Raw genomic sequence first — 14,549 nt, 5'->3', positions numbered from 1 at the left:
AATCAGGCATTGAAAACTCTATGAAGCACATGAGTCAATTCAACAGCAACTGGTTTATAGTATACTTTAGGACACTAAAGGAGCCCTGGAGCCCTGGTGGTGCTGTGGTTAAAGAGATCAACTGTTAGCTGAAAGGTCGGCAGCTCAAAACCACCAGCAGCTCCATGGGAGAAAGATGTGGCAGTCTGCTCCCGCAGAGATTTACAGCCTTAGAAACCCTACGAGGTCGCTGTAAGTCAGAATTGACTCAATAGCAATAGGTTTGGTTTGGGTGGGTAGGATACTAATTTCTAACAGTAATGTTGGGGAAATAACTGATTTTTAAAAAGGTTAAAAGTAATAAAGAGAGAAGTGAATACTTTAACAGATATTTACAATGAGATGTACAAATGTATACACTGTTTGATATCATGTTTACCTTCTAAGTCAAAAGGGCAATCCTCAAACAAATAAAACATGTCAAGAGAAATATTTTCAGAATTTAAGCTCTACTTGTATATCATCTCTGCTCAGATATGCAATATATGCCAGTGAAACATAAAAATGGTTGAGAATCACTTCACTAATGGTTCAGTGAACAATTATTAAACAATTGCTCTAGGCCTTTGGATAAAAGAATAATGAAATAAGACCCCACCCTCAAGGAGTAACAGCTCCTGACAATAGACATAAGCATATCCAACTAGCTGATAAAAATAATCACAATCTATGTAAGTTCTGTCAGAACTATCAAATTATGTTTGTGTATGAAAATATTAAATGAAGTTAATGACTAGGTAATTTCTTTTTTTATTGTCAGCTTCTAACTTAGAAGTATTTGCATCTTTAATGCAGCCATACTGTTTTCTACTTATATTTCTCTTTTTCTTAGCACGAAAAAATTGTCAGTTTTAATTAGGTGGCTTTTTAGGATAATTCATAGCATTTCTCACATGAAGTTTTCAAAATTTTATCTAATACTGCATCTTCTTTCACTCATTTTGCTTTTCTGAAAAGTAATTTTGATTATCCCATTTTCCCTTTACTCAGTGTTTATCATTTAAAACGTTAAAATGCTTACCATTTTCCTCAGTGTTTATCATCATTTATTTCTATAAATAGTATTTTATTTCCAAACCAGAAAAAAAAATTATCTACAATTAGATGCAAAACATCTGGCAACAGTCGTCAGGGACTAACTCATCAAGCCTGGTACCAAGTCTAAAAGTATTTCAACCATTTTACAACATAAAAGAAGCTGTGGCAGAAGGTTAACAGGAACTGACATATTCTTGTATAAATGTCTGTCTAAATGTTACCTTTTTCCATAGCTGGTTTCTACTCACTTAAATTAGTTCAGTTCTTGGAAAAGGTGGGTTTCAGGAAACATTATCAACTCCAATCAGTTACACAAGACACAACTAACCTTCTGCTCTGCTTGTAGTTGGTCACATTTTTCTTTCTCCTGATTAAGTTCAGTTTCCATTCTTCCAACTTGTTCTCGAAGTTGTGTTGTTTCTTTTTCCAGAACGGCAATTAACTTTAATAGTTCTTCTTTTTCTTTCATGGTTTTCTCAATTTTCAACTGTAATGCAAAAAACTCAATTTTTTACGAAATATTTACTACAAATTCCAACTTCCATTTCAAAAACAATAGTTAAGAAATTCACAGAAAGAATTTTTACATCCTACATCCCAAAACCCAGTGCCATCGACATCAATCAATCTCTTTTAGCTCTTGGTTGGAAAAATTCACAAATCATAAATTTCAACATACCTTTGGTTGGGCAAAGAAGGGAATATTAAAAGTATAAAATGGGTGAAATTATAAAGTTGCCTGTAATCACTTTCCAAGTCAACACTAAAAACAGAGCATATTAAGTTTTTTAAGTGACTTAATTACTAGACTTCCCTTATTCTAATTAATAATCAGACTTCAAAAGGAAAATTTGAATCTCTTGTTGAATATAAATGTATGGGAAATCCTTCAATCTATTAAGACCTTACTCATATATTATATAAAGCCTCCATACATGGGATTCCTATTAAAAGTTTTGGTCCTTGCCCCCTTTCAGCTCAGTAATTAAGTCATGTCTGAGGTTCACCCTTCAGCCAAAGAGTGGACAGGCCCATAAAGCAAAACAAGACTAAAGGGCCACACCAGCCCTGGGGCAAGGATTAGAAGGCAAAAGGGGACAGGAAAGCTGGTAATAGGGAACCCAAGGTTGAGAAGAGAGAGTGATGACATGTCGTGTGGTTGTTAATCAATGTCATAAAACGATATGTGTACTGTTTAATGAGAAACTTGTTTGTCCTGTAAACCTCCATGTAAAACACAATTAAAAAAAAAAGTTTTGGTCCCTTAAATAAGATACTAAGAAATTCATAGTTTCTATATATCTTTCTATCTATATATATGGAGCCCTGGTGGCGTAGTGCTTAAGAGTTTGGCTGCTAACCGAAAAGATCAGCAGTTCAAATCCACCAGCTGCTCCATGGAAACCCCATGGGGCAGTTCTACTCTCGCCTATAAGGTTGCTATGAGTAGGAACCAGCTCAATGGCACCTAACAACAACAACATACATATACGCGTACATACTGGCCTCTATTTGAAAATTAATACAAACTTTACAAATAAAAATAAAGGAGCCTCGAAGCAAAAGCTTCACAAGGGAGGTACATTTAGCTGGGAAAACTAAGTTTTCCCAGTAATATATCCTCAATCAGTTCCCCAGGGCCATGGAATCATGGAAACAAACTGATTAAATCGGCTCTGATAAAAGCTGAAACACTGATTTTTTTTTTTTTTTTCAGAATGACCCTTCTACCTGTTTCATCAAACTTAATAAAAATACCAGAATTGAATACTCTCCAGGGGAAAAAGTTTATTTAATCACTGAACTTAATACATTACCCTAAAAAAAAAAAAATTTTTAAGTAGATTGCATATCTACCTCAGACTAAATATGACATATTCAATAAAGTCAATAGAAAATTAGGAGCAGGCAAATACATTAAGCATAACGGTTAATATCATTATTAATTCAGCATTAAATCTGGCTCTGAACATTCTGGCAGCCTAAAAATGATGACCCATCTGGACATAAAGGAATAGAAACATTACAGAAGAACCAATTGTTTCCAGCAACTTATTTCACATATACTTTCTCAAAAATTTACTGAAGCTTAGATAGAAACAAAAAAGGAATTCAAATTAGAAAATGTATACAAGTCTCACTGTTTCCCCCAATTTTGTATTTTATAATCTTTCAAGCATAGTTAAAATTTTACAATGAACACCCATATACTCATCACCTAAATTCACTATTAGTACTTTACCACGCTTATTTTATCTCACTTTATATACTTGATTTACATAATATATTTAATTTTTTGCTAAACCATATGAAATGAAACTGCAGACACTTCATCCCTAAATACTGAAGATCAAATTATGTCCTAATAAGGACAGTCTCCTATTTAATCACTGTCATAGCTAGAAAAATTAACAATAATCCATAATGTCTAACAGATAGTCATCTTTTTTAAAATCTAGGATCCAATCAAGGTTCACACATTGCGTTTGTTATATATCATTAGTCACTTTTAATGTCACCAGTGTCCCTGATAGTCTCACATTTGTACTAATTTTGTACAGTTTCAGAAAAAATCATTTAAAGATTTTGGTAATTATGGACATATAAAAGACTTGTCAAAAAACTGTCCAGAAAATAAAAGTATCTTATCTCAAAAATATTTACCTAAGACACAGTGATTTCAATTTTCTTTGTAAAGTACCCTTTATGGACTAGAAAGAACTGTAACAGACTGCGCTATGTCAATGTCCCAATTTACTTGAAGTAGAATCACAAGAGATATGTGGATACCAAAATGTTTTTCCATTGGAGGCCTTGAAATCAGGGTGGTCTAACAAGCATTCAGAAAGCTGCAATATAAACACTAACTGCATTTTTTAAAAGCTGGGCTTGTTTCAGTATCTTTGACTAACGTTCAAATACCAGGCTAAGACCCTTGATCACTAGGCAGTTGTCACCACAAAATGTTTCAGTCACCCTATAAAAGTTACATTTCTTTAAGATAAGGGAGGGTTTTCTGGAAAGGAGGAGGGATGATATGCAAGAATTCACAATAAAAATTATTGGTTCTTTCGAACCGTCTTAGTTTGACCGTATTGTATCTATCCTAATGTCTTACCTTTTTTCTTTATTCTCATTTCTTAAAAGTAAATAAAATAAAAGATATAAAATACTTACATGTAAAAAAAATCCATCTGACTATGAAGAAAAGCAATGATCCACCATAGACTAAATATGAACGAAAATTAACTAAAAATTAAAGGAGCCATTTTTCTTATTATTACAAGAAAAGACACTATTTTTTTATGGCTGCTAACCAAAAGGTCGGCAGTTCAAACCAACCAGCACTCCTTGGAAACCCTACGGAGCAGTTCTACTCTATCCTATAGGGTCGCTGAGAGTCAGAATCAACTTGACACCAACTGGTTTTTTTGGGGGGGCGGGGGGGCGTAAATGAAATATAACATTCTATTTTTTCAGGTATAGGGTAAAGATATTAGGAAATGTTATCTTGACGTGATAAAAGAATATTGCTCTATTTCCTCCTTTAATGACTACTAAAAATTCAGACATAAGGCATTATTAGATCATCTACAGTCCCTTTATAGCTGAGCCAATATCATGCCCCCACAATATTTGGCGGGGGGAACAGTAAAGAGCTTTTCACCTTTTTTGTAATTATGGTTAATCCCAGTTTATTCATTTGATTGGACAAACAAAAGAATCATTCTAAAAATGCTCAACCTAAGCTATTGCCACACCTGATATAGACATGTACATGGTGTGGTGATGTTCACATCCAATTACATTTTATTACTTTAAGTCACTTTCCCAACCAAGCTTCATCCCCCAGTTCTATGCTGTTCTTTAATTAATACATTAGCTCCCAACAAAGAAGAAAAGTTAGGAAAGCTTTAGGTTTAAATGCTTTCAATAGATATTTACTGTATAGCTACTATGCACAAAATTTTGATAGGCCCTAGGGATAGTCCCTGCCACAGCAGAATCAGTAACATAATTGTTACTGAAAGATTTTTAAATTATTTCAAAAGTGACACTCGAAGTTTCCTGTTTTAGTTACAAGTCATTTGATTTTTGGGAAAACTCTTCCACAACCTGAAAATTCTTAGAATGCCAACCAGCAAGAACTCTGTTCTCAAAATTGTCAAAATTGGCAAAGTTCTCAAAATGTTCATTGACAATTGTTGATACCAACCTCGAGAAGGCCGGCTTTTGTGGTCACCACCAACATGTCAGAATTTCCTTCATCTTCCATAGTAAGCAATTCTTCAACTGGAGAAGAAGCTCGAAACTGGAAAGGTGTACTTGCTCCACGAATTTCACCCTTATGGGTAACATAACAGAACTGATAAAATTCTCCATCATCATTCGGAAGGTAATATCCTAAGAAAAAGTTGACAACAACAAAGAAATCATTAAACTTTCTATTAAAAAATAAGAGCCCTGGTGGCACAATGGTTAAGCACTTGGCAGCTAATGGAAAGGTCAACGGTTCGAACCCACCAGCAGCTCCGCACGAGGAAGATATGGCAGCGCTGGAAACCCTATGGGGCAGTTCTATTCTGTCCTATAGGGCCGCTATGAGTCAGTTTGTTTCTTTTTGGCGTTTTAAAATAAATCTTACATTAATTTAATTTACCAATACTTGTCATCTCCTACCATTCCTGACACTCTTCTAGGCACTTGGGATATCGCTTTCTGCCCATCTTTCATAAATTATCTATCAAAACTACACTCTCCCTTTCTTTCCCAAACATACCCAAACTTTTTTTCTCTTAGGCCTAAGCTTATACTCCAGAAATATTCTTTTCTCTTGTATCTTCACTAGGACAAAACAAACTCATCTGGGAAAGGCAAGTATATAGTTTTCAACGGGAAAGAGGCTAGGGCAAGTGAAAAACCAGTACAAGAATCTAGGAAGATGGTATAGTGGCGGGGGGGAGGGGGAGGGGTATAAAGTCATTTAATGAAATCTTCGCTCTAATACTCATTAACATGTAAAAGTGAGTTATTAACAAAGACAATATACTGCCCATATGAACTGTGTAAAATAGAAAAGAAAATGAGGTCTACTGGTGCTAAAGAACAAAATGGGCTTAGGAACCACACAAATCTAAGCTGGAATTCCAGCTCTATCACTATTATTTACTTAACCTCCCTGAGGCTCAGTTTCTTAATCTATAAAAGAGATGAAGCCATCTATTTATGTCATCTAGCCTCCTACCTGACAAACAGTATGTTTGGTATTTGTTCCCTTCTTTCTTTGACTACTTCTCAAGACACATCTCTCAATCGTTACTGTTTTTAAATTTTGCTTGAGAATCCTAGCTCAAAATTAATCTTTACTTCCTCTCCAAAGTTCCCACTGCATTTTTTACAAAAAAGAAAAAAAATCCACAGTATATACTTTGCTTTACTATTAATTATGTACATGGCTTATTATCACACCTCAGAAGCACTGAGGGAAGATATATATATACATATATATATATATATAATCTGGAATCCCCCATAGTGACTTGAAAAAATGGAAGTATTTATTGAATGAACATAAAAAGCTGAATATATTTTTCCTGGATATTAACATGTACCCTGAAATCTGTAATCACTATGCCTGCTATTCATTATTATGGTATCTATTTTGCCTGATTTCAATTCTTTAAAAAACTGCTCTTTCTCCTTGGAAACAGGAGAGAAGGGCAGGAAAAACACAAGCCTGGAATATCTTGTGATGCTTAAAAGTAAAGAATAATTTCTTTAAAGAGAATTGGGTTGGGAGGAATATCAAAAAAAAAACAACACAGGAGCCAAACTGAAGGAGCTCCCAATGGCCAAAGCTAGAACAACAAGAAATGATAGTATTAGATTTTATTCCATAGAATAAAATAAATATGCATAGAGCCCATGGAGAAGGGAACAACTCCTCGTAACAGGATAATGCCAACTAATAAATGCTTAAGAAATGAGAACAAAATATCATCATTAGGCAAACATCACAATACCTGCTGTAATCAAGATTCACTGATGGATTTAAAATTGGTAAGTGCAAGTTTGACAAGGAACAAGATTTGCATAGTCTCAAAGTAACTTCCTCCATAAAATTTATTAATTACAAAGGGAAAAATACTAAATTTACAGCAGAGAAACCCAGCCGACACACAAAGCAATTCAGGTTAATACCACCAATAATAGGACACACAGGTATCACGTACCCTCTGACACAATGTACCGAGAGGGGTACAATACTGCTTCTATGGTATTCTTTCCAAAAATGTTTAACCTCAGTCTTACCATGGGATACCTTCCAACAAACCCAAATGTTACCAAAAAAAAAAAAAAATCGAACAGTAATCATAAAGGTCATAAAAGACAAGGACAGACTGAGGAAATGCCAGAGACTACAGAGACATGGTGACTAAATGTAATGTGGGATTCTGGACTGGATCCAAGAACAGACTATTATTACTGGTGGAAAAACTAGTAACATTTAAATAAGGTTTGTACTTAGTCAATAAAAAAAATAACATAGCAATATTAAATTCCTGGTTGTCTGTAAGCGTATCATGGCTATGGAAGATGTTAACTTTAAAGAAGCTGGGTGGAAAGTATACCAAAATTTTGTGTACTATTTTTGCAACTTTTCTTTACATCTAAAGTTATTCCAAAGTAAAAAGTTAAAAATAGAGTACTATAGAGATGCATTTGACAATAGAAAAAAAAAATGCTCTAAAAAATTACCACCCTCCGAATATCTACTGTCAAATTTAATCCATAGCAGATAACTTTGCAAATGGCCAGTAAACTTTTATTACGAAAGTTTAAGTAAAAAAACAAAAATAACAGCCTGATTACATTAGAAATTTTTACAAACTAGATATTCAAGATCTTATCCTTTAAAAATCAAAATCTCACAAAATAATCTGCTAAAGATATAGTTCAAATACTATTTGAGATACAAGATAAAATTTATCCAGAGCTGCAATTAAAGCTAGGCAAAGCTCTAGTCAGATTAATAATACTGACAATGAAATAGAAAACATTAAAAACCAAACTAAGTCAAACTTTACAGTCTGTGACATTAGCAGTTAGTCAGATTATAATAAACAAGGGTCCATTTGGGAGGGGAGATCACATTTTGGTATTTTTGTTAGTTGTTGTTAGCTTTGCATTTCAGAATCTTCTCATGACTCATCCTCAAAGTAATTTGGATTGTGCTTAAGAGAGAGGCCTTCTACCTCTATTTTCTAAGACTAAATTTTCCATGACTCTACCCTGACTACATTACATAACAAAAGTTTTCCTAAGCAAGTAAAAGTTTTCATTCCTGGATTTCAAAATTCAATGTAAAAATTAACTTATGGTAAATTTTCAAAAACTTACAAACTTTTTGCACTTATGCTTCTCCTATGAAAACACTTTAAAGTATGAACAGAAAAAACAATGATTTTCTCCTTTTTAAAAGTTCTATTAGTTACCATAACAAATTCAGCAAGTTAACTCATTTGTTATAAGAAAATCACAAAAGTGACAGGAAAAAAATCCACAACTTTTAAGAAAAAATCTTTAGAACAACAAAATCAGTTCTGATATATATACTTGATTTCTAAAAAGCTATGAATTAAAAAATAAACATTAATAATTCCAAATATTTCTTTAGCCATAAACATTTATGAAGACCTAAACCTTTGTCCCTATTATAATATAAATTGTACCCTCTGAATGTTTGTTTCTACACACTATATGAGAAAATTTTTTTATATATGCAAGCTGCATGTGGCATGCGGTAACATTGTCAATCAATATTCGCACCAAAAATATATAACTCTCAGAATAAAATGAAAAAGTGTTTAAAAACCTTAAGACAGTGCAAAGCTGATTTAGTCTGAGCCTAGTTATTTTAGAAATCTGTTTAGCACGTCACCAGAATTCAAATCAGATATTGCCCGATATGAAACAGCACATTTTCCCAAACTTCTACACATCAGAATCACCTGCCTATCTTTTAAAAATTCAAAAACCCTGATGCACTATCAGTGTTCTCTCTAGCTAAACCTGCTCGCAGTACCAACTGTATCAAACCAGTCCAGGGAGGCTGAGGTTACCCACCTTTGACACCAAATTGTGTGGTGGATAACAAATCCCACTCTGCATGTGCAGGCGCATTGTTTGGAAATCTTAAACTTCTCTTCCCTGCTCAGTTCAGACCCTAGCTGCTCCATGCAGCCCTTTCTCCCTCATTCCCCACTCACCAGGGGCTAGGTCAGCAGGTACCTTGGGCCCTTTCTGTTTCGTAGGTCCAATAAGCCACTGGAAGGACTAACAAGCTCCAGGGAAAGGCCTATCTTTAATCTAGCAGAAGAAATGATATAAACACATGGAGTGAGGTCCAAGAGGGAAGAGTCAGCACAGAGCCTCCTGTACTAAGGGGATACTCAGGATGCTTGCTCTCTCCACTGAGCCTCTGTCTTCCAAGGCCTTTACTGGCCTCAACGCATAGCCGTGATAGATTATCTTGATACCTCTTGAGGCTTAGTCAGCATGGACCCCCATCCCCCCAACGTGGTCCCTCTTGGTCTGGTCAGCCCCTACTCATTGTCCTCAGGTGTGGTCCGCTCTCAGGAGCCAAAGACCATATTGTTTATTACAAGCGGATTCCATGACTCCCACCAGATCACACCGCGACCAATTAAATCAATATCTCTGATGGTGGGACACAGGCTTCACTCCTTCTTGAAATTCTCCAGATGATTCCAAAGCACAGAGAAGTTTGGAAACCACTATACTAAAACCATATGCATAGTTTCCAAGTTACACTGCACTAGCAGGCTAATTTATTTATTTATTTTAAATAAACATACCATGTTCTCTCAAAACAACTATAACAAAAATGACTAAAACCTCTGGGGTCACTATACCAAATTTTCTAAAATAAGTAACATCTAAACACAATAGGAAACACTGGTGGTACAATGGTTAAGCACTTGGCTGCTAACCAAAAGATCGGTGGTTGTAAACCATCAGCATCTCCCTGGCAACGCACTTCTGTAAAGATTACAGCCTTGGAAACCCTGTGGGCAGTACTACTCTGTCCTTATAGGGTTGCTACGAGTCAAAATCACTCAATAGCAAAAGGTTTGGTTTGGGTCTTTAGACACATTAATGAAAAAAATAATACCTAGAAATTGTTTTCCAAATTCGAACTGTCTTTTGGTTCTTTAGGTAAGCATTTGCATGTTAAATAAGCATGTACATTAATTTCAGTACAGTTTGGTTTTTAAGGGTTTTCTTTTAATTGGTGTAAAATAAATTTCAACATTTTGAAGAAGGTAAGCCAGATTAGTTGAGGGAGACATCATTTGGGGCTCAGTTTTAAAATTTTTTTAATTTCATTAAAATGTGTGACAACTTTATTTTAATCATTCACTTTACAATTCTAAATATCTTTTTAAAAGTAACGATTTACAGAATGCAGACTTTTTTGTACTAGAATAAAAAGATTTTTAAAAGATTCTACCGTTTAAAAATATAAAGAACCTGGAGGAAAAACCTTTGAGCCCCAGAGAAAGTAACTGAGTCCTAGAATTTTTTTTTAAATACAGAGGTAAGTAAAGTTCTAAAAAGCAAAGAATCTTTATTGCAGTGTTTTACTTGGGGTGAAAGATAAAAAGAACTCACCAAACACACTGAGGAGAAAAATTATATCTTTACCTTCACTAACGTTAACTCTAATTCTAGCATTTCCTTTGATTATTAATGTAGGCAACAAACCATACAGTATTACCAGCACTTGTGATTTCTTTGGTCACTAATAGAAATCACAAAGCACACTGCAATTGTTACAGATATCACAATACTATTACTTTGAAATTATGTTAGTAGATTTGAAGTACATATATTAATATATCGTAACTATTTCAAAATAATTGGTTTCCTTTGCAATTCTATGTATTTTATGTACATTAAATTATTATTGAGACAGAGTCCATAAACTTCATCATATTGAGAAGAATCCATGGCATAAAAAAGGTTAAGAATTTTAAAAAACAGGTAAAATATTTGTTTTAATACAATCCATTATAATCATATTAAATATAAACATCATTCTGCAGCAAATTCTGTGATTAGATTTCTCAGTAACAGTATTTTTAAAAATCTGTATATAATGCCAAACTAAGAATGAATTTTATACTGTTTATATCCATTTTAATAGGCAACTTTCACACGACAAAATTAATATAACTACTCTATAATCCTGTTAGTCATCTTTGTGGCTTTCATTTAGATTATTTTCCTCACCTCTATTTTGCTATATTACTCTAGTATCAGTAACAGCACTGTTTTATCATTTGGGGAAAAAAAAAGTCACCAAAAATAAAGATCTGCATAAAGAGAAATGAGGTCCTGATGCATGCCACAATATGGATGAACCTTAAAAATATCAAGCGGAGCAAAGTAAGTCAGTTGAAAAAGGATAAACACTGTATGATCTCACATGAAGTAAGCAAATATACAAAAATTAGAGATTATCAGTGGTTACCATGGGTAGGGGGGTATAAGGAGAAGTTTACGCTTAGGGAGCATTAAGTTTATGTTAATAGTGGTAGAATGACTCAGGAAAGCATAGTGAGAATGGCTGCACAACTTGGAGAATGTAATCAATGTCACTGAATTGTACATGTAGAAATTATTGAGATGGCATATATTCTGTTAAGTATATTTTCACCACAAACAAACAAAAAAAAGATCTGGAAAAAAATTCAATCTCTTCAGTGAAAGCTAAAAAGCAAGAATACTTTTAAATGTCTACATAAAATAACACAGCATTTGGCTTCCACTAGATATTTACATTCTTACAGCATATGGTAAACAAAGACACTAATTAATTCAACTTTGGCGCCCTGGACGTGCCTAAGCAGATAACTGGACGTGCCTAAGCAGATAACTGCACTGCAATGAAACATTTTTAATGGCAATAACACATCTAATTTCGAGTTCTGAAGTTTTCAGTTCTTACCTTGAAATGTTAGAACACAATTGACTGTTGATCCTTTGACATAATGTTCAGGCATAGGGGACCATAAAAATGTGTAATAATCCCGAGCAGTACTCCATCCAACCTGAACGAAAATAACAAATAAGAGGGGAAGTTATAAGGAAATAGTTCAATATTAAACTGATACAACATTGTTTTTTATTGTATCCTAAAAATAAAAGAGGACCCCTGATGGTGTAGTGGTTAACAGTTCAGCTGCTAACCAAAAGTTCAGCAGTTCAAATTCATCAATTTCCCCTCAGAAACCTTCTGTGGCAGTTCTACTCTGCTCTACAGGGTCACTGTAAGTCAGAACCAACTTGATGGTACCTAACAACACTCTGGTGGCGTAGTGGTTAAATGCTACGGCTGCTAACCAAAGGGCTGGCAGTTCAAATCCGCCAGGCGCTCCTTGGAAACTCTATGGGGCAGTTCTACCCTGTCCTATAGGGTAGCTATGAGTTGGAATCAACTCGACGGCACTGGGTTTGGTTTTTTTTTTTTTTTTTGGTAACAACAACAAAGTTAAAAGATGCATTTAATATGTTTACAAATCATGAGTATTTTAACAAGCATGTCAAATTGCATTACGATTTTTTATTAAGCTATAACCAGGGCTTCAAACCTGAGCAACTGGTTCAGTTATGGCAGACAAAGCGAAACTGGAACAGAACCAACTTTTGAAAATTTGGGTTATCCAAAACCATAACCAGAATGTGAAAAACTACGGGTCAAAGCCCTGTAATAGGAGGCTTGGAAGAGGCGTAGTAAGCCCTTTCAAGAGCCTGATGTGTGAAACCGAATTATTGTCAAGACTGAGGAGAGCAACACACATTCACAGTGATGCACAGTCAGCCGCCATCTTTCAACGGGGCACCACTATTTCTCACTCTGTGCAAAATCCAACGGCCAAGAGATTTGTTGCTATGCAATGTAGAATGCTGCCCTTGTTTTCTAAGAGGGAGATTAAGTTTCTAGCAGGGCTTCAACCCATAACTTCTCCCACTCTGGTTATGGTTCCAATTCACCCAAATTTTCAAAATTTGGGTCTATTCTGGTGTCGCTTCCTGGGCCATCATTGAACCAGGAAGAACTGGCTCAAGACCCTGGCTATAACGTAATGCTATAAAAAAAATATAAATTGAATATCAGAGTTTCTATTTTATATTAAAATGCAATCTGATGGCAAGTTTTTTGTTATCTGCATTTTATCACAATAAAAAAGTTTAAATGCAATTTGATATCCAATTTCTCAAAGAAAATCTAAGTACATACACGATCAAATATAAAAACTTAAGTCCAACTTAAAATTTGATTTCACTTATTTTAGACTACAAATTTAAGTTGCTTGTTGCTTATTTGTTTCTTCCCAAACTTTCCCGTTCCTTCCACTTTGACTAACTTTCACTAACCTCTCATCTTTGGCAAATCTTGTCTGCAGTCAATTTGTAAATTCTGTCAGATGGTCTTTAGTGCTAAGATGTTTATATATACAAATAGGCCACCTATGCCCCACCTATCTCTAAAACATTTTTGATTTACAACAGAAATATACACACTACAGATATTCCTTGATCCGTATTTTCCAGGTGGGCTGCACTGTGTTAAACACTGAGTATCAGAGACGTTTAAAATAGGCAGTAGATATCCATTTGCCAATAATATTACAAGAAATTATTCGTCAGTCACAGGGTTAAATTATACATACATTCTATGATCCTGATTGACTGAGGATTACAAATTCTAGAAACAGAAGTACCATATTGCCTTAGTCATCTAGTGCTGCCCGCTGCCCTAACAGAAATACCACAGGTAGATGGCTTCAACAAAGAGAAACTTATTTTCTCACAGTCTAGAAGGTTACAAGTCCAAATTCAGGGCACTGGCCCCAAGGGAAGGCTTCCTCTCTTCGTTGGCTCTGGAGGAAAGTCCTTGTTCTCAATCTTACCCTGGTCGAGGAACTTCTCAAGCCAAGGGACCTGGTGTCCAAATGACACACTCTGCTCCTGGTGCTGCTTTCTTGGTGGTATGAGGTCCTCCTGTCTCTCTACTTGCTTCTGTCTTTTCTGTCTCAAGAGATTGCCTCAAGACACAATCTAATCCTGTAGGTTGAGTCCTGACTCACTAACACTACTTCTGCCCATCCTCCCTCATTAATATCACAGAGACAAGATTTACAACATATAGGAAAATCATACAATACCAGGAATCATGGCCCAGCCCAAGTGATACACACATTTTTGGAGGGACAAACTTCGATACTCACACACAGTGGAATACTACGTAATGATGAAGAATAACGATGAATCCATGAAACATCTCACAACATGGTGGAACCTAGAGGTCATTATGCTGAGCGAAATAAGTCAGTTAAAAAGGACAAATATTGTATGAGACCACTATTATAAAAAAATCAAGA

At 35.0% G+C, this 14,549-nt stretch overlaps 1 protein-coding gene across 7 annotated transcripts in view; it reads right to left on the bottom strand.

Annotated features, from left to right (window-relative positions):
• Window positions 1-14,549, bottom strand: part of TAX1BP1 (Tax1 binding protein 1) — a 92,969-nt gene that overhangs the window by 65,183 nt on the left and 13,237 nt on the right. For all 7 annotated transcript variants that reach the window (XM_064290101.1, XM_023544326.2, XM_023544325.2 and 4 more), the window contains exons 3-5: window positions 12,113-12,215; window positions 5,294-5,481; window positions 1,406-1,564 (exon numbers count right to left, since the gene is read on the bottom strand). In XM_064290101.1, the coding sequence (XP_064146171.1) occupies window positions 1,406-1,564; window positions 5,294-5,481; window positions 12,113-12,215 (450 nt within the window). The remainder of the gene's footprint in view (window positions 1-1,405; window positions 1,565-5,293; window positions 5,482-12,112; window positions 12,216-14,549) is intronic.

Source organism: Loxodonta africana, chromosome 8 (genome assembly GCF_030014295.1).
Source record: "Loxodonta africana isolate mLoxAfr1 chromosome 8, mLoxAfr1.hap2, whole genome shotgun sequence".
Classification (NCBI taxonomy): domain Eukaryota; kingdom Metazoa; phylum Chordata; class Mammalia; order Proboscidea; family Elephantidae; genus Loxodonta; species Loxodonta africana.
Note: the sequence above shows the minus strand (reverse complement) of the source record. Positions and strands in the feature narration are given on the sequence as shown.